Source organism: Cloeon dipterum, chromosome 2 (genome assembly GCF_949628265.1).
Source record: "Cloeon dipterum chromosome 2, ieCloDipt1.1, whole genome shotgun sequence".
NCBI classification, from domain to species: Eukaryota; Metazoa; Arthropoda; class Insecta; order Ephemeroptera; family Baetidae; genus Cloeon; species Cloeon dipterum.
In genome coordinates this window covers 18,429,417-18,456,235 of record NC_088787.1, presented here as the reverse complement: position 1 = coordinate 18,456,235, position 26,819 = coordinate 18,429,417, and the positions used below count along the sequence as shown (strand labels likewise).

Here is a 26,819-nt window from a genome sequence, read left to right as displayed (position 1 = left end):
TCGCAATCCTCCTCTCTCCGCTTGAATTTCGCTAAAATACTATGTGCAGCCGAAATTCCTCGCATATCTGCAAGCCCTTAAATATTTTCACAAAGAGCCGCAAGAACAAGATGGAATTCTTGGATAAATTTATATTAAATAAAAGGAAGAGGCCTGCCGCCCGGCTGGGTCGAGGTTAATAATATGCTCGCTTGCCTTGCCTCTTTTGCCTTGGCTTTTTAATTTAAACTTTGAGCATCGATAACAGCCAGAAGAGGAGGCGGCTGAATTTCCTTTTGCCTTTGTAGACGCATTAAACTGCTATCTTTGGATTGCACAGCGCTTTAATGAGAGCAAACTCATATTGTTTTTTACTCTCTCAAATACAGTTTAGATTAATATGAGATAATACTAATTAATCGTATTAGTGCTTAATTAATATGTTATTAGTAGTTATTTTGCAAAAATCAAAAACATAATTATAGTTCATTTTTAAAATGATTAATTTATTCATATGATTTAGACATTTTTAACACGCACACGTTTCACTGACATATTTACTATAAATATTTTCGTATAGAAACTATTATACAATGTGATGATTCTCTTCGCTCCTATGATCTGGAGACTTCCAGACACCTAGTAGTAGTAAATAGTAGAATCTCCACGCTTGTTCTGCACTCACCGAACTTCCAGAACATTCGATACGATTTATCTCTTCCCAAATTGACTTTATTCTAATTGAGTGATAAATTACTTTTCCAAATAATTGATGTGATAATGAACTGTAATTTAGAAAATAAAGACAAACCTAATTTCATCCCAATTAATCATGCACAGTTAGTTTATTTCAAATAAACAATAAATTGTGACTTGCAGTCGAAGCACCAGATTCGCAAAATCAATGGGTGGTCCTGAAATATATGGTGCTTGAACGTCAGACCTAGATATTGAAGTCACACTTAATTTCCACAAAAAGATTAAGTGTATACACTCATTCGGCCTTTCACATAAAAATAAATGCTCAAAGAAAATTGCTGTGTCATATATAATTTTGATTGGTTTGTGCAAAGTAATACTATACGTTAGTTATTGTTAAGAAATATAGTCGATCGTGTGAAATTAAATTCTTCTTGTGCACGATCGATTCATATAACTTGAATTATCAATCGGTGCTGCAATTTTAATTAGGCAGCGCAGAACTCGGGCCGTCTGCTTTTTCCCTCCGACTGCTCTGCTGGTGTTAATTGCTGTTTGAAAGTTTTGCTGGCTTTAATGGACTGAGCGTGTCATGGAGGAGTGGAAATTTATTTCGTATTTAGATAAGAAAAGAGTGGCTCGGAGCGGGCGAAGAGGCAACTCTCTTCTTCCTCTTTTTCAGCCGAATCAATTATGCATAACACCGCGAGGCGCAGCATCAGGCTCTCGCTGTGGGCTGTGGGTGGAGGAGGCTGCCAGAGGGAGCGAGAGAATCACGGCGAGCGCGACTCCTCCGAAAGAACGTGTTAAATATTGAAGCAACAATTACAAACAATCTGCCGGTGCATTTAAGAGGATTAGCAAAACGGCAACGCAAGAAGGAAAAAGCGGCTCTCGCAGCCACTGCGGATCCGCTCGCGTCGTCGGACGCAAAAACGTAATTCTGCTTCTGGCATTAAACAACCGATTTCCCACTCACGCGTAATTAGATACGATGCAAACGACGCGGAAAATTGTATCTTGCATAAATCAAAACCAAAATGTGGCCCCTCCTGCGGGAAAATCAGCTCTAAACATTTTGTTTTTTTCACACATTATGTTCTATTTAATTATACAAAACTAAACTCTACAGCCGGTTAGTTATTAACCGGAGTTTTATCTCGACCGCAGGAAGGCCAATGTCTTAAATAAATAAAAACAAATTATTCTAATTTCTAAAACTCGGTTAATATATCAACGATTTTGGGGGATAATTCTGAACTTAAAATAAAAAAGTTTTTCTCGGAATTTAATTAAAATCACAAGAAATAAATATTTTTCGTGGGAGCTGAAGATAACATTCTTCACGAGGCAGGAGTAAACTTGGTCAAGAATTTTTTACAAACGAGCAGGGCAATTCGTTTCTTTTTTACTTCAAAAGGCATTGCATTTCCTCAACCAAGTTTAAGTCAATTACAAAAATCATTTTTGCTCGAGAATGGATCTAAATGTATTTAAATAATTTGGAAGCATACAATTTTTACACGAAAACGTTTAAGCAAAAAAGCGTTTTTTTTTAACCATTATTGATATTAAATTAATCGAATTAACCACAAAACTGCGATTATTTAGATAGATCTATTTGGCCATAACTTTAAAGATTACATCTTTCTGGGAAAAAGAACCAAATTTCCGAGTTTCCGAGCCTGTTAAATTCTTGAGGGAAAATTTAAAATGTGGCATTTATTTGCCTCTTTTCTCGGGTCAACTGATTTTCCTAGTTGAGAACCAAGTACAGTATAAGGGGAGATTTTTAATTAAAATCTTTGTTGATGACTCAAAAGCTCCTATTAGACAATTACAAAAATTTCATTAACGCTTTGAGATTCGAGGGTCAGAAGGTCTTCATCCCAAAAATTATAACACCGCCTCGCCTAGCTACCTCTGATAATTTATACAGCACGCTCAATCGCGGCCGTCGGTCACTTTGCGAGGGAAGTGCGAAGGCAGGGATTTAATTAAGCAACGCAGGGGCAGAGGCGCAAGCAAAGCGTTCAATGCGATAATGAGCCAAGTCCCGAGAGGCCTTTGAGGGGCCGGCGGCACGTGATGTTCCACTCAAGAGGCAATAACACCGGCCTTGAATGATGGATTCTGCCAGGCACGCCGACTACAAAGTGCGCCAGATGCATTTCACGGGGTGAATGGAGGAACACTCGGCGTTGGAAGATGAACAAACAAAAACGAACGGCCTTGCCAACTCACGCGAGAGTGCTGGAAATTAAAGCGAACAAGGCTTAAATCACAATTTTACTTTCTTAAATTTACCAGAGGTCAATGAACAATACAGAAAGGCGTGCCGATAGCAACTTGCACGAAATATGTTTAAAAAATCCTTTCCTCGTCGGAAAGTAAGACGTGTCTCGAGCAACATAAACGCAACTTCCTCGATCTGCAGTGCACGTCGTGCGGAAAACTCTATTGAGAGCCCATAAATGGTGTCGGCGGACGGACGGCAAAAATAAGTCACCTTTACACGAGATATCAAATAAATCGAGGGTGAAAGGGGGTGCAAGTGTCACGACGCCGGTGGCGCGCGATTAATGGAGCGTGGTTTGCAGAACAACAACTTGGCAGCTCCATCAGTGTCAAAAGCGAACGAGATAAATCTTAATCGAGTGGCGGCCCTCTCGCAACACCAATCATCGCCTCCTCGCACTCTCGGCTCGCACGCTCGCTGAGCTGCTTTTCTTCTCACCTGTTTGCCCGGTGGAGCGGTGCGCAGTGCACGCGTGCCGCAAGCCGCTGGCTAATTTCATGCCTTGATAACGTGTGCGCGCACTGTTCCCGAGCTTTTTATCTGCGGGATCTGCGTTTAATTCGTTTTGCGCGCCTCTCACATCGATTTTAGCTGTGACGAGGCTCAGAACGAGGCAGCCACGACCAAATCTGATAAAATGTAGACCTCAACCAGTGCTCTGCGTGCATTTGCAAATAGGATTCAGACAAGTGGAATGGATTACTGAGGAATTAAATCAATATTCAACTAAAATACGTCAAACTCATTTATTCAGAAATTAGACTAAATCTTAACTATTCAATTTGCACCTCAAGCTGTTTAAATCAGCCACGAGAATAAACCGCAGGTATCCCTTTGTGTTATAAATCGGCAATTTTTGCCTAAACCACGAAATAAGTCTTCCTGTTAATCTTTTAAATGCAAAATATTATGTTTTCCAGACCCTGTGCAAATTTTTGAATGCTTTGCATGGATACTTCTGGTTTGTCATCAAGATAAATATTTGCAACACGAGTTCAATCCGCATTGAAAATATCCCCAAAAATGCATTTTTCTAGCCGAAATACAATCTTAGGAATTCAATATTAGACCACAATTATCAATAAACAAAACAATCCAAAAGTTTTTTGAAAAGTTTTTTGTTATTTTCTGCAAATGGAAGAATTTTCCTCCCTTATATTTAGTGTACAGCGCACAGATGTTTGAATTTAGCAGTCCTGCGTATACATACATATCACAAGAATTTACATTCCTTTATTTTCAAAAGTGTTAAAACGTGAAACAGTTTCCGCGGCAGAGAGCCTTTATTCAGCGAAATGGTCAGCAAGAGAGCGCACAAAAGAAACGAGCATACGAGAATAAAACGCTTTCGAGCGTTGCGCTCCGCCGAAAAGGCCCCTGCTTCCCGTTCCCCGCCCCGCAGCCCCCATTACTCCCCTGCTGCAATTATGGACATCATCATGTCCTCAGCCGCCTGCCTTTAATTATCGCTCACTTCATTATTTGCGCACGCCGCGAGTGTAATTGCTCGCACTCCAGAATAAAATGCGTCGGCCTAAATGGGTGTCCCTTTTCCCTCCTTCTTTCTCATTTCCAGGGCTATGAAAAAGCAGTCGATATAATTTTTGAAAGAATAGGAATGTGGGTCAACTGAAAACTTGACAATATCAGTAACTGTTTTGCTGCGAGGGGCGAAATTACTTGTTAAATAAAGCAGACAGTAAAGTGCAGAAAAAATGTCTGATCATTAAGCTTTTGAGTTTATTTTCTTGCTTCCTTGCAGTTCCTTGTGCATGAATGTTCTCCGTGAAATACTTTACGACAGCTAAGGTTGGCCATAAGTTTTGTAATGCTGTTAGTTTCACGTTAACTTCTCCAATAATTTAAAAGGTGTAAAAAATATACCAATATAAAAATAACAAGGTAATTTTAGTTTAAAATAATAAAATCAAGTTAATTTAAAGGTTTATCAATTCGAATGTATGGTAAAATTTGAGCGTCTGAGAAGTTTGACCCCTATATACGTTTCACAGCCTCATGCTCTCTTGCGTACGAATTTTCTGCCACACGAGTGCGTTTCAGCAGCTGGAAAAAATGGCATTGGTGGAGTGTTATTGCTCTGGCAGCATTTGGCGTGAAAGGTTTTGGCGTTCGACTTACTTAATTTTCATTCCGGCCCATTTGATGGAGATATTGGGAAACAATCGGCAGGAGCCGGCAGCCGCGATTTTCCGCCGCTGCCGCTGCCACCGTCGATAGTGCGGTGCTGCGGGCGAGGAAAAATGACACCGCGTCACTGCGGTCAAACGGTTTGCGTCTGCTGAAGGCAGGCAGCCGCTGCCACCGCCGCCCCTGCTGCCGGCTCGTTCTAGCTACGGCAACAGTGGTGCACGTCAATTAGCGAGCCCGAATCACAGCTTTTTCCAGCGCCGCTGAAACCAAGTATTTTGCTCGACTTGCCTCGACTTGCCTCGCAAACTATGTTTTTTGTCAGCTAAATTTGCCAGTGCTAAACAAATTTTCCGAATTTCAGAGAACAAGCCAAATAACAGAATTTCTATCTGAAGGGGGTAGCATTTTATTGTTGGGGATGAAAATTTAGATTTTTTTAAAAGTATTACGTACGCATTTTTTTATTTATTTTAAATATTCAAGACAAGTTGAAATAAAATAGATTGAAAAATTTTCGGTGGAAAAGGCAAAGGGTTGCAAAGTTATACTCATATTGAACCGCTTTTCATCTCCTTGTAATCATTTGTTTGTACTGATTTTTTTTAATGTACGATATAAATCATATGATATAAGACAGCAAAATATAGAACGTATTTATGACAGGCTTATTTACTATACATACAATATGAAAAACAATATGGTATATAATCAGTAGTTTTATCAAATCAACAAAATGTTTCATTAACTTAAAACTAAACATGAGAATAGCTGTTACAAAACAAACGAATAAAGCTAACGCTGAAAAATTTACTCGTGGTTTTGCTAATTCAAACCGCGAGTACCGCTTTCCGGCAGTCATTCTCGGTATGTGGTGCAGGTATAGACAAACACAATAACACGACCGTTCAGCGAGCACAAATAAATAGCACCCGATAATCTGATTACAAAACTGGGTAAGCAACTTTGCAATTAGCTTTATGTGGCGCGATAATTTGCAATCGGCCGAGTGTTTGCCACCCTCACTCTCGCGTTGTTAAATTATTAGCAACGCCGGCGACTGCATATCAATTGGATAGTTCTCCTCTCCATGGAGTGTTGGCAGGTGCACTGGAAATATTAATAATTTATTATTGTGCCACATGCATATAAATGTAGTGTAGCGTAGAGCCGGCGGTTGGCTAACTCAATCAAAGTGCATTTGACACAAAACCAGAGCGGGCGGGCGGGCGAGGCCGGCAGCCATAGCCAGCCAGAGGCAGCACGGCGAGTGTGTGTATGTTCGTAAACAACCACGCCTGGCTTTGCCAAATTGCTCGACACAATGACAAAGAGCAGAAACGAGCGACGGACGCACCGATGGATATTTCACCTGCCAAATTGGTTCCCGTTTGCAAAATTTGTCTCTGCGCACTGAGAGTCGGCGCGGACGCTTGCTTTTATTGGGCGAAACAAAAGGCTTTTGAGTCACCCGCACCAAGGATAATAATAAAACAGTTTGCCAAACATACGCACGTTTTCCTCTCTAAACACTTAAAATACAGTCAACCCAATTAAAATTTGGAGCTGTTCGTTTAAAATTAAACTGGTCGATTTCTTTCTCAGAAAAACCAAATGTGGCAGAGAATTCATAAACAAGTTATAGTATCAATTAGAAATTGGGATATTAATAATATACTTTTTTGTTAACTTCAACAATTAATGTTTTGCTCTTTAAATTTAAATATTTTAATCAACTTGGAATTCAAGCTAATCGATTTTTTATACTAAACTCTGAAGATGCCAACTGACAAATCACCCCTATGAATTTAAAAAATGAAATTGTCTAAAAACAAATAAATCAACTGCATTAGGCAAAAATTACCAAAGAAAAAAAAAGAGAAATAGTTGCATCAAAATATTGAGTTTGAACTAAGCAAGTCGATACTGAGGACAAATTTGTATCCTCATAAAATAAATTATTTTCTTATTCTCTTTATTTTCAAGAAGATTCAAAAACGCAGAATTCTTATTAATGGATGTTTGGAATAAAAAAAAATAAATAAAAATGCACGTCTCAGTTAGTGGACCACTTTATTTACTGTTTTAAGCAATATAAAATTTACCCTTATGAGTGTAATAACGCTTTTATCTCTGAAAACGACTAATTTCAACCACAAAAGAAAATAGCGTAGACTGAAAGCCTAAGAAGTTCAGAAATGAGCTGTATACTGAGCTAACATAAAAAATATCAAATTTAAAGGTAAATATTTACATGATGGCAGATAAAATCAGAGAAAGTTGAGTGTTTGAAATCATGCTTTATTTGCGATTTCAAGTCATTACGAAGCACGCCTGTGTTCGTTTTTCCACTCCACAAAAACTTTGTTGACGATAAACGTTTGTCTTAATTTTTCTCCTTTTTTCAACGTGCTGTTTGGCATAGAATGGAGTAAAAATGCAGAATTTGTATTTATCGTACAGCTGCTGTAGTTGAAACTTCTTGTTTAATCCAAACTATGAAAACAGGTGTCCAATACAGGCAAAGGTTAAATTTTCTTTTCCAACTTTAAAATATAAATTGAACGGGTGAAACACTGCATGAGAGGTTTAGAATGAGATGTAAGCCGATGCCTGGCAGTAAAATGTTTTGAAGAGAAAGTGTTGCAATTAACGAAAGTCAAAAAGAAGAGTGAAAAACCGATTCCAGAGACGAGGCAAACCATTCGCAACGCGAGTGTCGGCGTTGGTGCTGGGTATTTGCGAGGAACAAAGGCAGCGTCGACAGACACATGCTGATCCGCAAAACAATGACGACACACGCGCGCACATCATAAAAGTTGAAGGGCCGTTTTAATTCGGGCGAAAAAGAGCATCTCTGGGCGGCGGTGCTTTTGCAAACGAGTTTTCGGCCCCGTGGTGCTGATGGTGGCGGCGGACGACTCGTAATCCTTGGCGCGCCTCTTCACATTAGCGCGCAAATGTTTTTAATATGGAGTGGATGCGAGCGGGATTTCAGCGGGCAAATCCCTGCCGTAACTCGCATTAACGCTGCAAATATTAAGTGAATACATCATCGGCAGCAAGCAGCTCGGCACGCAGTCAAAAGTGGAAAATTCCGGCCGCTGGCAGCGCGTGTTTAAGCAATATTTATTATCCGAGTCTCATTAATTCTGAGCTTAGGCGGAATTGATTTTGTGCCCGCTCGCGGCGCTGCACCACACCGACTCCGTGTATAAATTCCACCTTCAGCTACTTATTTCAGTTTAATAGGGTGACACCGGCGTAATCCCACATAATGCAGATAGTGTATATTCGGCGCCGCTCGCTCATATTCCGCGTGCACACTCGCACAAGCAGCACACACACACACCTCCCCAGTTGTTCTCGGCCTCCGCAGAGTACGAGGCGAAATCAGAAAATAGCACCGCGCCGCCTACTTCTCAGCAGCCCTTGACTAGAAACTATTGTCTAATAGAAAAAACTGCCCCCGATTCTAATCCTGCACTACGGGTTTAGGGATTTTTACTAAGGCCCTTTCTCAGAAATGCTGTCCACAAATTTCCGAAACTTAATTTACAAAACAAGGAGTAATTTTCAAAAATGTATCCCCTGGGATGTTTGCCCGGGAAAATACCTTTGGGGGAAACCTATATATTTCTGCACTATGCAGACGCACTATGCAACTCCCACTTTTCAACAATCTTAATTTGATAAACTTTAATTAATTTTACTCTTGACGGCGTCTGCGATTAATTGTTTTGTGCACGATTAACGATGAGTTAGGCTATTTTAAAAGATGATAATCGACGGGTTTTAAACTGAACGAGTTGACAAACAGGCAACCATTATTGGTACTCCAAAGAAGTGTCTTTAAAAAAGCAGCCTATGTCGTGTAGGAAAGGTACATATTTCTGACAGAGGTCTGAGGATCTTGATGAAACTATATCACTGAATCTAGGTACTGTTTGGTCGAAACTGCCACTGAGAAAACCACGATTTTCCCACTTAGGCAAATTCTACGATCACTTGAATTTTCTCGTAATTATAGGTACGACCCAATGATATCGCTATATATCAAACCGCTGGGAGATATATACTATGAGAGGAAAACACTCCAGTTCTGCGTGTTTTATTGATCAAGAAATACGTGTTTCTAAAGCGAAAAAAATTCAAGGAGTAAAAAAGCTCTAGGCACGAAAATTGCGAGCAAATATTATTAAAAAAAACTCATTTTCCTGCTTGAATATTTTTTCTTGGAATAAACCCTATCAAACAGTTCAAAGCTGTAGTGTTCGCCAATTACTGCCCGGCATGACTCGCTGCAAAGCCTTCTTCATCATCTTGAAAAGGAATTAAATGAAAATTCTAATATAAAACGACCCTCCATCCAATTTACTGGCTGAAATAATTGACACTTGATGGGAAAAATCAACCTTTTTCATTTTTTTTTTTTTTTTTTTTTTGCTCTTTTTATCCCTGTCCGAGGACCGGAGGACCGGGAAGGGCGCGCACTGCACTAGCACGAATGCTGAAACCCGGGTCCCAATAACACCGCGAACGGATAACATGGGCGCACCAGGCCGCACAGGGACCCCGCCCACTCAAGGGCCACTTGCCTCCGCACCGAGGACTGCTTTGAAACGCTAGACATTCGTCCCGTGAAGCCAAATCACGCATGCTGGAAAGGTGCAAACCAGCAAGTAGCGAGTCGGCGCCGGTGCGCCTCCCAGCCCGTTGAGCAACTTGAGCAATTCGAGTCACTAAACTAACCACTTTTTGCCATTTCTGACATTGGGTAGCCAGTATTAGATCTCCCAACTGCTCAAATACCTCTCATTGCTTTGACACTCCTGAGAGTGCCTTAACAATGCGAGCCAACGGGCTGGATTTTAGGCGTATCTTCAAACAATTTTGATATCATAAATCAATCAAACAAATAGGTCAGATGTATACATCACCCGTATAATTTTTCTCAATTTGAAGAGCGCGTGTCTATTATCGATAGTTTAATCCCCCCTTTGGAGGCCCGTAAATTTTTTGACGACACTAGGTGCAAGACCAGAAATAAAGTCAATTGTCCTAGTGTTCCAGCCACCCTTTTATGAATGCGGCGTGGCACCTTTTTTATTCCAGCACTATGCCCTCTCCTACGACTCCTCCGTGTCTCGGTCCGAACATAAACATTTTATGTCCTTCCGAGAAGGCCTGCTTTCAATGTATTTGCGATGCTTTGATAACTTTATGGCAGCCAGCACCGTTTATCAATATCAAGTGCTTGAAAATATCAAATTTACAGGCCACTTTCTCGTCGCCATAATGTTGGCGGGGCCCGCGTGCAGTGGTGGCATTCCTCCTCTCCAGCAGTGCTGATCCCTTTAGGGACACTCGCCTCGCCAGCCACGCAGGAGGCAGCCGCACCGCCTCCGGCCGGTCCCCCTTTCTTTCTCAGCCCGCTGTGGTTTTGCCTGCGTTTATTGGAAAAAAGGAGGCAGCAAAGAAGGAATGCGGCTTTGGTTTGTTTGAATATGAAAATGGTAACATTTTTCGGTGCAGTTTGCCTGCTCTATGCAGATTCGATATTGCTGAACGACGATTTTCAGCTGATATTTGATCGGCTCTGTTGCTGTCGTTGCTGTAAAGTAAAGAGCTAGTTGAACAGTTTCCTAAGTTAATTATTCTTGTTCACTATTGTCTTCATGTCGCATTATGATTCCTAAAAAATGGAAAGTTTGGTAAAACGTTTTTCTACTGAGAAAAATAAGTAGTAATATTATTTGTTGCTTATGTAAAAATATTTCTGCTTGCTTGGTTACCAGATCAAAAGGATATACCAATAATTTTTTAAGTGCTTCTGTATGTTTTATACAATAATTTTATTACAATGTATACAAATAAAACAAAATTTACTTAAAAAATATAATACTTTAGCTACATTAACTATTGTTTTCTTAATACATTTTTAATATATTAACTGTCAAGATTAATTGTGTTTTAGGCAATTCTTTGTATTAATCTTTCATGTTATATTTCGTTATCTACATCATATATTGATTATTAATATATAAATAAATTATTTCACTGCATTGCCAACGATTTTGTGTTTACTTTTTAAATTAAATTAAGGATATTTCAGATATTCAATTGTGTCATAGTATATTCAAGAAAAAAATTTTAAATAGCACATAACCACAATTTAAGAAAGAGTTCCTCATCTCATTCAATATAAAAGGACCTATGTAGGGATCTCCTGGAATAAAGGGAATAGGAATTTGTTTTATCACTAGTTTCAACATCATTTGTAAAAATTTTAATTTATTTAGTCAACATTATACAACCTCTCAAGCGCACGGATAAAATTGAAATATCAATTATAATTTAACAGATTCAAGTAAATGGTTTCAAAAATAATAAAAATCGGAGATATGGAGCACATAAAAGTGCAATATTAATCTCGTACGCTTGGGCTTTTTTAAATGGTTAATGACAGACATCGCAATTAGCAGTTTCATAATTTTACGGGTGGAAATTTAAAAAAAAGTTACGTTGTGCTCCTTGCCTATAAAAACATTTTCCACGCTCACATGATGCCGGGCAACGAGCAAACACCATGAAAGCACTTGTTTATTTGCAATTAGACGGGTCAGCAAAAACGCCACAATTTCATCAGGCTCAAAGTTGGGTGCGTGTGGCACGTTTAAATCCTAATTTAAAAACTGCTCCCGGGCTGTATCATAAAGCGTTTCCGGGCTGCGGTGGGACTAAGCGGTCCGGAAATAAATCTGCTCAGGTAATCCGAGCTCGCAGAAACCACGGGCAGAATCAAGGCGAAAAATGGGGGCCAAGGCGGCGGTGGCGGTTGCTGCAACCACACACAGCACACCAGCCTCGTCGTCATCATGCAGCGCGCATACTAAAAAAGCAGCTATTTATCTATAGAAACATAAAAAGGCAGGTAGTACGTACGACGGCGGGACACTTAAGGTGTAAGTGGCCCGAGAGCGAGCGAGCGAGCGCCGCGTAAACTTGACTCGGGGCGAATATGGGACCCGGGGGACGTCGGCTGCCAGCCGACGCCGTCCGTGTAGCCACCGCCGCCGCCGCCGCACCAGCAGGCTTTGCCCAAAATAATGGGCTTTAATAAAAATGGCTAGAGATTTATGGCTTATCGATCGCGGCCCATTCAAATACACGGCTCGCTAATTAATAATGGAGTGCGTGTGCGAAAATTGAAAGCGCGCGGCGTCGACTCTCGTCGTCCCATGCATGCCGACTTTTTACGGCCAGCTCGCGATGCCCTTCAATTAGTAGACGAGACACTGCTCCGCCGCTTGTTCGTCGCTGCAATTTTTGCTCCGGCGCGGCCATTAATTTGGCGCAATTCGAATTGAATTTCAATGAGAGACACAGCAGCGTAGTTTTCCATTGCGTTTGCAGTGCTACTCTCGCAGCATGAATGCATCGGTGTTGCAACACGCTTTTGTGTGATTAAAAGGACGAAGTAGTGCTGACTCATGAAACTAAAAATGGAAGCCACCGTGGAAAATTTGATGATAGACTGTACAGTTCAAATGCATTAAATTAATGATTCTAACTGTAACAAAATTAATTAAAAAGAAGACTTTAATCTTGTCCTAATTATAAAAGCCTCCTTGGATTTATTTTAATTTAAAAAATCATTCTTGTGAAAGCATTTTAATTTGTTGATTATCTAGCTTGGTTGTCAACGACCATTGGTTCAACATTCTCTGCAGCTGTTACTGTGGGTTTGTTTGAAAGGTTAATAATTCCACTAATAGTAACTCCAAGCAGAGCTGAGCCACAAAATTTAATTTCATTAAGTAATATTTGGTTAATTTTCAAAACGTTTGTAAAGGTATCCGTTGATATGTTTTTCCCAATTCTGTATTTGCGAGTAAAATATTTTACGGGAAAAGCAGAACTTTAAAATAAACTAATTTACAAAAAAAAAAATATCGGACTTAAAATGGATTTACAGGGCCATGATTGAAAACTATTTGAATTGATCGATGCAATAAGAAGTTGATCGATAAAAAATTGGTTCTAAAACTTTCAACAGTAAAAAAGTACCTTACTACAGTAACATTTCAAATTTTCTCAAAAATTTGCAGTGCTTGACCACATTTTCTTGGCAGGTTTTGATTCCTCTCGTCGAGATCTGTCCAACAGCGTATGAAGCCTTTTAGGGAAACTCTTTGTTGTGAAATAAAATAGGATTTCAAATAAGGAGACAGTCCTCACCAGTTGAACAGCATGCTAATTTAGCAACCACTTTTCTAACAAATTTACAGTACTTCTTAGGTCAATTTTGGCTTCAACTGAATCCTAAGGGATGAGTTCATGCATTGGCAACATTTCCAGCATTTCCAGAATTTTGTAGTAAAAATCCTTTTTAATAGCCTAAAATTGTACAAAAACAGATACGAGAAATCTTCCTTGCAGAACCGTGGTAGAGATTTTGTTTTAAATCAGTTGATTTTATTGTTTGGCACAAATTTGAAAATCTGATTTAAAAAATTGTACACGGATTGGTAAGATTGCCCCTAAATGCGTTTCGCGACCCAAGAACTTGGATTTCTATAGCTATTCTGTCTATTCTTGAATAATTTTTAAACCATAATTTAAAAGTGACTCTTTGTGTCCTTACAATTCATTAAAACCGATTTTCTGAAGTGTGGAAATTCATTTTTCTCAACCTCTTCATTCAATGCAATAACTTAATCATTTCAAAAGAAGATATCATGTAGAGCAAAAAGATAAAAAAAAATCGTGAGATAGGAAATAATACTCAATTCCGACAAACATGCAAACACATCGCAATTGAGCTTGACAAAACAGTCTTATATTATGTTTACTCAAATACATGCAAGCAAGGAGAGGGAAATTGAAAAGTATCGGGCATAATATATCTACACACGTCCTATCTAATTCTTTTTCCTTTTATAATTTCAGCAATATGTAAGTCCTGGGTTTCTTTCTTTTCGGTCGAGACCTTTCTCAAAGAGATCGGATATTGCAATTTGACTCTCTCCCACTCAAACAAGGTAAGAAGCAGCAACTTTGTTGTTCCCTGCCCCCGAAATCCTTTTCTCAATCTCCTTGCACCGCAGGCCATGGAAAAAAGGATATTTTATTTTCAGCGTCAGACCTGACTTTTCGCGCAACCTAAGTGAATTTATTTTCTACAAAAAATAAAGTAGGCGGCTGTTAATAAATTATAAAACTTTTGTTTCGAATGCACGTCCGTTCGGTTCGCTCAAAGTTTCGCAACATAAATTTTAATAGATAGACAAGCCCGTTAAGCACTCGGGACGCAATGGTTGCATAAGCTGAATCGTCTAGGCGCTAATAAATTTCGCCGTGCATTACAATAATTTACCTCGACGGCACCGAGTTCTTTCACCTCTCCCACTCGAGAGGCAGCGCTCTTTCAGTTTTGCAACAGCCGTCCTGTTAGGTAGCCGTCCATCGGTACAGACGGGGAATCAAAGAGTCGCTTTGAAAGTGGCGCATTTCTAGCCGCCAATCGGATACAAACGGAGCTGGTGAATGGCAAAATTCTGCAGACATTCGCCGCTGCTTTTGTATGTGTGCGGCAATTTCTGTGTCATTAGGTTTAACAGTGAAAGACACAAAAGTGGAGATGCAATATCTTACTATTTTGTCCTGATCGCTTTTGGCGCCGATTCAAAAATAGGAAATAAAATGGGACTTTCCGCGTGTAATAAGGTAGATAACGGTGTTCACTAGCAAAAGAGTGGATTCTAATCAAAATCCAATTCCGCAATTGCGCTGCTTCATTGAATCGCCTTTTTTTATTTCTTCTAGCGTCGAACAAAACGGCTTCCTTGAGTGGGTAAAGAAATCCATTTCTGCAATATGATTGCTCAAGGCTGTAAAAATTGCAATTCAACTATTTAATCACATTCTTTTCCATGGAAATTTTCCCTTGTTGGCAAGACTAAAAAGTAATGCTTTTTCAGGAAAGTAAAATAGTTTTTCATTAAAATGTTATCCTAGAATATTATTTGTAAAAAAACCAACGGAAAATATTGAAATAATGATCTGCAAAGCTTTTTAACAAATTCATTTCAATATCACGGGTTAAAACATAAATTTTCCAATTAATCAGTTTTAAAACTTAATTGTAATTGATAATGAATCGAACTCCTTACCATGATTTTATCGCTTTTTTAGTTGCAAATTTCAAGTTTTTAGCAATTCTCAATGTTGCAAAAATCCCACACATTTGTAAGATGTTGGTGTTTTTAATTATATTTTATTTCCCTGGTAATTTCTTATTCAATTTCTCGAGTAAAATCAAGGGCAGGCAATTTTCCTTGGAAATTTCAAATTTGTAAAATTATCAAAAATCATCAGAAATAGTTTAAAAATTGTCTTTTATCAAAATGTTAAATCTATTGTTAAAGATTGAGATGTGAGAACGCAACTCGCTGAATTTTTCTTAAATTAAGCTGCAAATTTTCCAAAACGAAGTGACAGTAAATGAATCTGTCGAGCCTGTCAAAATTCAGGTGCAAACGATCGAACTGAGGTGTTAAAAGAGAAAATCGGTGCTTACCTCGGACGCAGGAGTTAACGCGGCTGGCGGAGCCGGCCGGAGTGGACGTTGTGCACGGCAGGCAGCAACACATACATACTGCGATAGCACGCTCTTATTCAAAGCTGGCAGTATTCACGCTGATAGCAGCACGAGGGGAGGCGAACCGACGCGCGACGACCAGCGGAAAAAGACACGCCTACTTACGGTACAAAGTGAACACCCAAAAGAGCGGCGTCGCCGTCGGCCGGCGCGAGCGCGCCGGCGGTGGAAGGAAGGAGAGCCAGCGAGCAAGCAACCTTTCCTTTCTTTGGGGCAAGGGTTGAGGAATCCATCTATCTGTTGCTTCCGTGCTCACGCCTGCTGCACAGGAATGCAATTTCATCTCACAGCTCGGCGCAGAGCGAGAGACAAAGAGAGCCTGCTCGCCCGTCGTGACACTTAAAAATTGGATTAGACGCGCCGGCTTTCGGCCCTTTTTATTTACCCGCCGCCCCTGGCAAAATATTTGTCTATCATGGCCTGCGCGCGCGAGACTAGCTGCGGAATGCCGAGCGTACCACGCAGCTTCCGCCGTCATCTTAAAGCCACCCATGCGGACAATCCGCTTTTTAATGTTATTCATCACAATTCCCGGCCACACGCGCTTTCCTTCGCTCGGCACGCAGGGACCAAGGATTAGGCAGGAATTTCCTGGTGAGCACACTCGCCTGGTCACGTCGCAATTTTTCCACCCCTTGCATTTTCCCGACAAAAAACGAAAGTCGTCCTCTGCTCCATACTGGAAATCTAAAAACAGGCTTCTGTTTTCACGCTACTTTGCTGGTAGAGTTCAAGAGACTTTGTTTATTTTGAGATAGAGGAATATATTAACACTGAGTAAAATATTTTACCCAGCCCCAATCTTTTTTGTTGTATCATCATACCGTACTCAAAAATTTTCAGCAAGTTGAGCATTTTTATTCAAGGACCATGTTAGGCCAGCCAAAAATTCCAAACAAAATAATCGAAGAAAAAATAATTTCTGATATTATTTTTAATTTATATCTCAGCAGTTTTTAAAAGCTATTCAATTTTAGCTTGTTGCATTGAGGGCATATTATTTATTAAGAAAAATTAATTTTCGAGATTTTTCTGTTCAAATCCCAATCAATATCTTCCACGCAATAAAACAAGATATAATCAAAATATTTCTGTTGTGCAATTTTTCGAACGGTGCGCACGTCACTGCTTTGAGAATTTGGTGGCAAAACGGGGGTGCGAAGAGCATTGCTTGAGTTGCACCCAAAAAGTTTAATTTGAGAGCTTCTTCTTCTTGCACGTTACAAGCGAGCGGAGAGAATAGCAGCTCGTTGGTTGCTGCTCGACTGATTAAACACACTATAGCTTAAATTGCGAGGAGGGAAACTCTCTTCTCGCTGCATACACACACTCACACTCACTCCGGCAGAGGGAAAGGTCTAGCTGACTGAGGGTAAAACTGGGCGAGAGCGGAGCAGCCTGCTCGCCTCTCTAATGGCCTACGTGGCAGGTCATCAAATAAAATAGTCGCAAATCATTTCTTATATTAAACATTCCAGCACTCAATTATTATTTCTGCGCGCGCCCTGGCGCTTCTTGCTCGGCCAGGCTGACATTTGTACTTTACTCCGCAGCTGCTTCCTTCGCTCGCTGCCAGGCATATTTTAACAATGCGCCCGACACCCGCGCTCTAATTGCGAGCGAGCGCAAATTTGCAGACGATATCCTTTTTTCCCACGTCTGCTGCGCTCAAGGATGGTGCGTGTGCCAACGCTCTTGCTCAAATCACCGTGAACCGCGTGAATGTGTGTAGCTCAAGGGGTCCAGGATTTTTTCCGAGAGAACTGATTTTCAACAAAGAACGAGTGCGAGTCCAATTATTCTGAGACGAGTCATTGAATTTTTGTTGATTTAAATCAAATTAATAATGCCTTATGTATGAGAAGAAATTTCTTATTTTTAAACATTTCTCAAGGCTAACTCGAAAAATTGGCACTGTATAAGATAGTTTTCAAGATAATGTAACTGTTCGAAATTTTTTACTCAATTTCTTTTAGTGTTCTCTGATCAGTAATTTTGCTATTAACATCATGCAAACATTGTTAATGGTTTGGGAGTTTATTCTAGTGTGTCATTTAATATTTTGACTTTGTAAAATTTTTAAAAATTAAATTAATCGACCCAATATTGCATTTCATTTTTATTTCAATTCTTTAATTTTTCTCTAAAAATAAGTCACAATGAATTTCTTCCATTTTGTAACATTGTGATTTAAATTTATGTCTCTGAACAAGGGATTACGTAATTTATGTCTTGTAAAAATCTGACTAAACCAGAATTTAATATTTAAAACAAAAGTATTAATCGCATAAATGTCAACTGCGTTTTAAACATTCGTAAAAATGTCACCATGCAGAAAGCCTCTCTAAATATTATAAATTGTTTAAAATAGTTTTCAGAGATTTTCTGAAGCGATTTTAAGTGATGAGAACGCGTGATTTGTGCTGATTGGCAGAATTATAAATATTGTGATTTTAACAAAATGTCTTTGACCCTGAATAATTATGTCAAAAATTGAAGGCACATATCTCTCTAGAAATAGCTTAGTTAGATTTCCCTATTTCTCACAATAATTGATAGTTTTGACTTTCTTTTAAGATCAAGCTGTTTGGAACAAGATGGATTTTTGTTACATTTTTTGTTCTGCACAGCTAAGAGATTGGTTAAAGCTTTGAAAATAGTCAAAGATTCATCTCTTAGGACCATCATTAAAACTTTTTCTTCTTTCTCTCTCATCTAAATTACGTTTTGAGTACAAAGAAATGCGATATCAAAAGAGAGTAGGCTCTCCACTGCAGATATTATGGAAATCGATTTCAGCCAGCTCCGTTGTAATAAAGGGGATACAAAATTTAATGCCTCGAAATTTCCTCTCTCTTTCTCTCTTGCAGTCTCCTGCACCAAATCCGAGAGCTAGCAATAACGAACGAGAAAGAGCGAGTGGACCTCTTTGCCAAAAGTGGAGCAGAATGGAGACAAACGTCTAATCTATAGCCCCGTATATTTATTTTTACCTTATCGATTGCGGTGCGTTTGCTAAAAAGGCAAATTAACTAGAAACAATCTTTCCTGGTGCGCGGCAAGAGTTAGTTCACTCGCGAGGAAAACCGCGAGGGCACACACAGCGAGGAAATCACCCTCATTGTCAGAGACTTTGCAGGCTCATTTCTCGCTCACTGAACCGACGAAACATCCTGGCGTGTAATACAAATTGTCTCTCTCCACCGCTGCCGCCGCCGCCGCTTTAATTGATTCGACGGTGAATTTGCGTTTATGTATGTGTGTGCCTCTTGCACTCTTGGCACACACACACACACATTCATTCGCTCGCTCTATCACAAAGTTCGTTCCACGCGGTAAAAAGCGCGCGGCGTGCTCTTGATTTCGCTGCTCCTGCACCATAAAATTAAACCCTGTTAGACGCGGGGCCATGCCGCATGATTTATCGCAGCGAAATTTCCAGCAGATGAAGGCGAGCGGCAACGTGCCAGTTGTATTATGCACGTTCAGGAATAATCGCATTGCAACTGGTGTTTTACACTTATGCGATCCGTGTTGATCGAAATAGTAAAAATTGGCAAAATACTTGTTATTGATTTACTTGTTGCTTTTCTTCATTAGAGAGAATGGAATTGAAGAAATAAATTCATTGAAGACGAATTACTATTTAAAAAGAGTTAAGATCTTTCCAGATTTTTAGATAATGGTATTGATCTGAAACTGGATCAGTCAAGAGATTCCGAAGCATCCCTCTACACAGACCACACTCATGTGCTCCCCCATCAGACCCGTATAAGGTTTCTGCAGGAGCAAAAAAGCCCACCTAAATATCCCCTGACTTGAAGTCTGGTCAGAGTCCTTTTAGATTTCTCATCAATTTCCTTTTTTCACACTATGAGGGTCCAGTCGTTCGCCAGAATTGTAGAAGTCATCCATCTGCAGGGTCTATTGACCTGAACTCAGGGTACCGCAAAATCTTTAAAGGGCCTCGTCACCTTCAGAGCATTTCAATTCAAAGACAGAAATGAAAACTTACACTAGCATTGAAAATTGCGATTGTTGTAAAATTAGGATAGCCAAAAAAATATTAAAATCCGCTTCTGCCTACATTCAATCATGCCTGCGTTATCTGGAATTTACTTTGAACGGAAATACGTCATTGTGTTTTATCTTAGCCTCATATCAATCTGAGCTTGGTTAAAGATTATTCACAATCTGAAATGAATCGAGAATCGAGAAAGTTTCCTTGAAATTCAGTCCGCTTTCCGACTCACTACGTTGCTCACTGTTCATCGGAGAGGGAAGGGAAAACAGCGAACACAATGGGGGCGGCTTTGGTTGGCTCTCTTTTGGCGCTGTTTCTTGTTCAACAATCAGATGCTGCAAAAATCGCAGGTAATCAAATTTTCTCGTTATCAGTTCAAAATTATGATTTGTCTCTTAAATTATCAAAATAAATTTGAAAAATCCCTTGCACTTTTTTAACGGAAATATGCAATGTTAGCAAAATGTTTTCATGTTAGATTTTACTTCCAGATCCAAAATGCGAATGGTTGCACCTAGAGAGTTTCGAGAACAACACAAATCCATTATACCTCACTTATCCAGGGAAAGATGTACTGCAGCCGGTGGGCCACCAGCTTGTGCAAAATGGAAAAAAGCATTTCAAATTCTCCGTTCCGCACGACGCAATGATCCTCGTAGCCTGTCCTGGGAGCAACGGTGTGTGCAGCAAGAACTCCAAAAATATTTCCGAGTTTAGAAGATATCGCAGCTTGTTTGTTGCAATATGCAACCACGATAATAAAATGATGCCCCACTTCGAAAACCCAACGGTAGAGCAACGCTTTTTTATCAAATTAATTTTCTATTAAAGATTTTAAACTTTTACTTTCAAACTATGCTTAAGAATTTCTTCCTCAAAGTCAGAAGTGATAAAATTTTTGAAATCAGATGGAAGTCAAATTATAAATCATGGATCAAAAAATGTTTTTTCTTCATGACCCGTTGGCTCGCAATCTCATGGGAGTTTCAAAGCAATGTGGGAGATATTTGAGCAGTTCGGGGATGTAACACTGGCTGCCCATTGGCAAAATGTGGTTAGTTGTGAGACTCTTGAAATGGTCAAATAGCTCGACGGGCTGGGAGGCGCACTAGCGCCTACTCGCCACTTTTGCTGTTTTTCGCTCCTTTCCAAGCGGCCTTAGGGACAAATGTCTGGCGTTTCAATCAAAGACATCGATGCGCGTTAAAAATTCCTAAATCTTTATCTAAGCTAATGGTTTAAGTTAAAATTTAAGTTAAGTAAACATTTTTTTACAGAATCTTGAGTTGGGAGATTTGATATGCTGCGACGATCTTAAGTTCGACGAACCAAAATTGACTAGAAGCAGTATGTGCAGTGAGGGGAAATCGGACCACTTGACGTTAATCAATTTTGGGTTTGATGTAATACCGACCGTTTACTCGATTGATGAGTACAAAGTTGAGCACGCGTTCAGATTCACTGCACTGCTCAGCTGCTACGACACGTCGCAGAAACGCGCATTATACTCCATACACAAGTATATCCAGTACAATCTAGGTGTAAAGGGAAAAGGAATAGGATACCAAGCGCTTGATCGGAAACTCTTTGATTCCGTCTTCAAAATAGACAATGAATATTTGCCCTACTTATATAAAGCTGCTGGTGAGAAATTTGATCTTAATAGAGGTCATCTGACTCCCGCTGCGGACTTCGCCTTCCCCTGCCTCAGGGATCAGACTTTCTTCTACCAAAACGCAGCTCCACAGCTCAAAGAAAGAAACAAAGAATGGGGCAAAGTAGAGGAATCGATACGGGAGAAATACCAAACCGCCGTGATTGTCACCGGAACAAGTAGGGAGGTATATAAAATACAATTATAAACTGGAGCAGCAATAATGGATTTAAATTATGCATAGGAAAATCACGCCAAATATCTCCTTATCCAAACAGAAGGAACATACAAGCACCATGTCTTGATCCCGTATTTATTTTGGAAGATTGTTTTTATTAGTTACACTGTAAGTGTTGGAAAATTTTACTCAGAATTTACATTGAATATTCATGTTGATAGGAAATGAGCATTTATATCCTCCCAAACACAAAGGAGGCTGAAGGGATGGGAACGTTTAACGAAATTTTTGGAACTGAGACTACACCAGAGGATGGATATAGTAGCACAGATGAAAATATAATAAAAAAATGTCGTGAAGTTATCCCTGAGATGGATCGGGTATTACGCGAAATCAAAGTAACTGAAACCCCTGAAGAATTTTGGGAACGGATCACAAAAACTCGTCTCCTGGATATCAAAAATTTTAAAAAAGCGGAAAAGCAAATGAATGAATCCTAAATTTTTTATCCGCTGTGGGAATATCTGCGACTTGTCTTTTGCTTTCTCTATTATGTACTAGTTATCGGAAATAATATAAGTTATTTATTTTTGAAGCGGTAATATTATACATTATATCCAAGGCATAATTAGTTTCAAAGTGATCTGTTATTCTACAATGCGATTTTCATGTGTGCGTTGATGAAATTTAATTTTCCATGCGTGATTGTGACGTTTTAACTTAAATATATAGCCTCGTATTTACATTTTGTTTTTATTAAAGCATTCGTTAAATATACACTTATAATTGTAAGCATAATTTGTGAGCAACGCAGAAAATATATAACCAGATAAATTCAGCGTTTCGACCAAATACCTTGGAGCATGGATGATGACAGTCCTTCATACATATTTGGGCTTTCGATCTTGCGTTGCAATGGCTAAAGTAGGGGAAACTGGAAGGAACATTTCATGAACAAAAAACACTAAATCCAGTGTCTCTACCGTAATTTTTTTCCATCGTCGGAATGGGCACATACCGACAAGTCTTAAGTCTTTTGGTCTGATAAAAATGAAAATAAATAATGATTGGTCTTCATTTTTAATTGTATCATAAATCAAGCAATCGAATTGTAATGGAATGATTAATTAAATGCTTTCTTTTGCATACATCATTTACAGAATATCAAGATATGCAAAAAAAAAATACTGAACTGCTGAAAATGTAATAGAATTTGCTAAAGAAAGACAATTCAATTGAGTCACGTGATTCCATCCCTGCAAATCAGCTTCTTGGTCCGAAAGTATGAAATGCTGTTGAGCTCAAAATATGTGGTAGTGCGTAAGTGTGGCAAGTGGATATTGGCTGCGACCGCACATATCGGATGCGAAAAGAGCGGAAACTGGGCGTGCTATGTAAGTGGCTGAAATTTGGCCCGGTGTTTGTCGAGCCGGTTAAAAAAAGCCGGCGTGTTATTGTAAGGTAGTGTTATCCCGTGGTAAATGAAAGAGAAACACTTGACTTTGATGACGCGTGAGTGAGTTCTGGCCTTGCCCTGGCCGCCCGCCCCCGACCCGGCTGCTCGCTAACCCCGTCTGACCCGGCGGTGGTGCGCTCAAAAACGGCTAACGGCTGTCAAAACATTTCCACCCGGCCGACGTCGACTGGAGCAGCCAGCGAAATTATTTCAACTCGCCTCTCTACTCTCCGTGTGTGTGTTTGCAAGCAGCATATGTGTGTGTATGTGAGTTGCTGGTTGCAGTCTGTGAATGAGCAGAAGAGTGCACCCACCGAGCGAACGGCCAGTTCGATGATTGATTCGGGGGTGGCACAGGGTGGCCAGGCACGGACCAACCCTCTCTCCACCTTTTTCGTGTCGTCGTCTCGTACGCTTTCCATCTCGTCGTTATTTATTGCGTATTTTGTAGCGCGTCATCGCTCTTGCACAAATCGAGTGCACCCGCCGCCTGTCAGCCACTTGTCCGCCCACTCGACGGCACACGCAGAGTCAGTCTCTTGGTGGACAGGACACCGTGCAAGGCCGCGTCCATGCAAAGTGCGGAAAGGCAGCCGCAAGGACTCCGATCAAAAGTTTGCTTTTCATTTTATATATACCTACACTTACATGAAAATCGAGTCTGCTTCAAAATAATCTGAATCTATCACATCAAAATAAAGGCTGAGATGAAAATCCGAGTAGTGTTTGGGGGTCGAGTGCGCCTATACATATTTGATTCTCTTGTATCGCACTGGCGAGTCCATTCGGATTTGGGAGGATTGCTTTCGGCAGTTAATAGACTCGCTACTTCCTGGTTTTCACCCTTCCAGCATGTGTGAATGAATTTCATGGGACGAATGTCTAGCGTTCCAATAAAAAGATCCCAATGCGGATGCAGTAACATGAGCTGGTCCGTTTCTGGACTGGTCTTCCTTTAATAAGGCCCGTACGCCAATTTTATTGGAACGTGGAGTTTTCACGAGTTGTTCGCTATCTGGGCATCTCGAAAGATGTGAACCGATAAAATATGATCGAATGAGGGATAATGATTTGAAATTAGGGATTTTCGTGATGGTTCGAACTTGTTAGCAGTTGCAATGAAGTAATTTATTATCAGATTTCCCCCAATGCCAAATTAATATACGCATGCTGGGAAAATGCAGTTTTAAAATGTGCCAGTACTTTAAGAGTTTTCCCAGAATTCTGCTACTTCAACCACTTGTTCTTGCAATATCTTTGCATCTTACCATAGCGGGCAAAGATGCAAACGCGGTATTAAATTTAATTAGCTGTGACAATGGAATTCTCGGGAAGATGGAGTACATCGGCCCTCAATTACTCATGTGCCCTTGCACGCCCGCTGCTCTCGCACAAATCTCTCAGACCGGATCAAAGGAAGCGAAACTTGGAGTCTGCTCATTAATTACTTTTCATCAAGGAAACTATTTCCAGAGTGAACACCCGTCGCGCTCACCTGACAATGGGACCGATCAAACGGAATGACATTCCCCAGTAATGCTACCCTGCACTCACCCTCGCAGTAACCTTCACAAAAGCTATGAATTGGAATAGAATTGCTATCAGTTATATATGAATGATAAGTTAAAAATAATTTTCTGGCAAAATAAAACATTTTATCATTTATATTTTATTTTTTCGTCCTTAGCCTGAGAACAGAATTAAAAATCACTAATCAGTGTAATTTGAGGGAAGGTTTGACGATCTATGTAGTTGTACTAAACATACTTCATAAGATATACAAATATTTCTAACCTAACATTTTAAGTCCACATCATCAAGCAGAGATTACTGCGACGCTATTATGTTTTTAGAAAATAGTTTTATGTTTAAATATTTAATTTAATACGTCAGCTTCTATCGGATAGCAGAATCATTCAAAATTCAGCTTTTTCCTCATTTTCTTTCATCCTGAATCGATTCAAGTAAGGTATTTCAAAGCCACATAATAACACAAAATCTTTGAAATTTTAAGATATATGAATTGAGAGTTGCATCACTCTTGCATCACACAGAGCATTCAATTTAGTTTGAAGATGGAGAGGCTAGATGAGTGTCGGCCAGACATGTATCTATATGACGCGGAGCACGCAAACACAGCCCTCGCAGGTTTTGATCTTTGCCTCTCGTGCGTAGCTGTGTTTTCGACGTGCTTCTCTGCTTCTCACCACACCGTGCCTCTCCATAGCAAATAGCGTAATCGGAAGCGCGGAAAGGAGTGCTGGCGTGTTGTATCTCCGTTTAAAATCATATTTATAGAGAAGCTATAGCTCGCTCATCCCCTGGGGAAATTTATTATTGAAAAATGATTCACCTTTTGCGTCTGTTTACTCTTTGTAAGCGCGTGTGTGTGCGATCTTGCATCATTTTTTAGCTTTGCCGCCGACGAGACGAGACGTTTTGCACGCTCGCTCCCGCAGGAGAGGAAGGTGAGCGGAATATGCCAAGAGAATCATATTTATGATGATTTTTCCCTCTTTGCCAGCATTTTTATTCCGCCAGAAGAGGCGTTTACCCGCCTGGCGCGGATGATGAAATTTGATTATACCTGCCGGTGAATGCATTTTAATTTTCGCTGATCCTGCTTAAGCCGGTCGTCGTCGGGCGCCGTTCTCATCTTTCCCGCTGGAAATGTCACGCGTTGTGTGTTGTTATTTCTGGTGCGAGCGATCTGTGAAACGCGATTTTGCACAATGAGCGGCAAATTGAAATCTAATGAGATGTGAATAGGCCCCCGGCGGGATTTTAATTATCATTCCTATTGTTCGCTCAAGCATTCATCGTCGGTCGAAACTTCCGCTTTGCTGACTTCCTTGCCTCGATAGATTCGATATTTTCGGGGGGAGGATTAAAATCAAACGGATTGTGTGAATGCTTTTTAATCATCTTTGCGCCGATAGAATAATATTTCGATTTTTCGGCAAAGGCGAGCGGACGATCGTGTTGTGCGCACACTGCAAGAGCCACTCGACTGTGCTCTTGTGCGGAGACTAGTCCGACGGGAGCTCCTGCAAAACGGTGGCGCTGCAATCCGCTCGACACGGCTGCAGATGGCACTGCATACTTTACACTTGAGCCTTGATTTTGCAAGAGAGCACTAGATGTCGGCTGAATGAGAGATCTTATTTTCTTTGTTGCTATACACATTGAATGGAAATAATGTGTATAAAAGACTATATTTGCTCGTCCATTTCATGAAAGAAATTTTATTTGCTTGGTTCGTAAAAGTGATATCAGCATTCATATGATATAAAATTTGTTATGAAGGTTAAGTACTGCTGATGAGGCCTGCGGTGCCGAAAAAAACATGCTTTTGTGGTATTACTGTAGCGGTTTCCGCACACACTCGCGTTAACTAATAAGTTTGTAACCTATAGATGTCACGCTCTTTTTGTGTGATAAGCTCTTCTCATTTACCCTGTGTAATTCTAAAAACTCTGCAGCCGACAAGCTCACTAAAGCTAGAATATTTTGGTTAAGTTCTGGATGTGGATGTATGGGGCACAGTTGCCCTGCTGATCCGTAATAAACCAAAATTTGAATCTAAAGCTGAAAGTACCTGGTGGTACGCTCTTACACTACGTTCTATTTGTAATTAGTTTCTCACTTTTAAACCCTGCACATTTCTTATTTAATTGCTAATAGGAATAGCCATCGAAAAATTTGTAAAATAACTAAAA

General features: G+C 40.0%; 2 protein-coding genes across 3 annotated transcripts in view; one reads left to right on the top strand and one right to left on the bottom strand.

Annotated features, from left to right (window-relative positions):
* The window catches only part of LOC135936513 (lachesin-like), a 102,590-nt gene extending 86,770 nt beyond the window's left edge, over window positions 1–15,820 (bottom strand). For both annotated transcript variants that reach the window (XM_065479345.1, XM_065479346.1), the window contains exon 1: window positions 15,708–15,820. The gene's annotated coding sequence lies outside the window, so the exon portion shown is untranslated. The remainder of the gene's footprint in view (window positions 1–15,707) is intronic.
* A 4,220-nt stretch (window positions 15,821–20,040) lies between these two features.
* Window positions 20,041–22,387, top strand: LOC135936903 (uncharacterized). Its single transcript, XM_065479910.1, has 5 exons — window positions 20,041–20,162; window positions 20,304–20,602; window positions 21,090–21,653; window positions 21,711–21,812; window positions 21,866–22,387. Exons 1-5 carry the CDS (start codon window positions 20,090–20,092, stop codon window positions 22,142–22,144), a joined length of 1,317 nt encoding a protein of 438 aa, XP_065335982.1. The 5' UTR covers window positions 20,041–20,089; the 3' UTR covers window positions 22,145–22,387.
* Window positions 22,388–26,819: the final 4,432 nt, after the last annotated feature.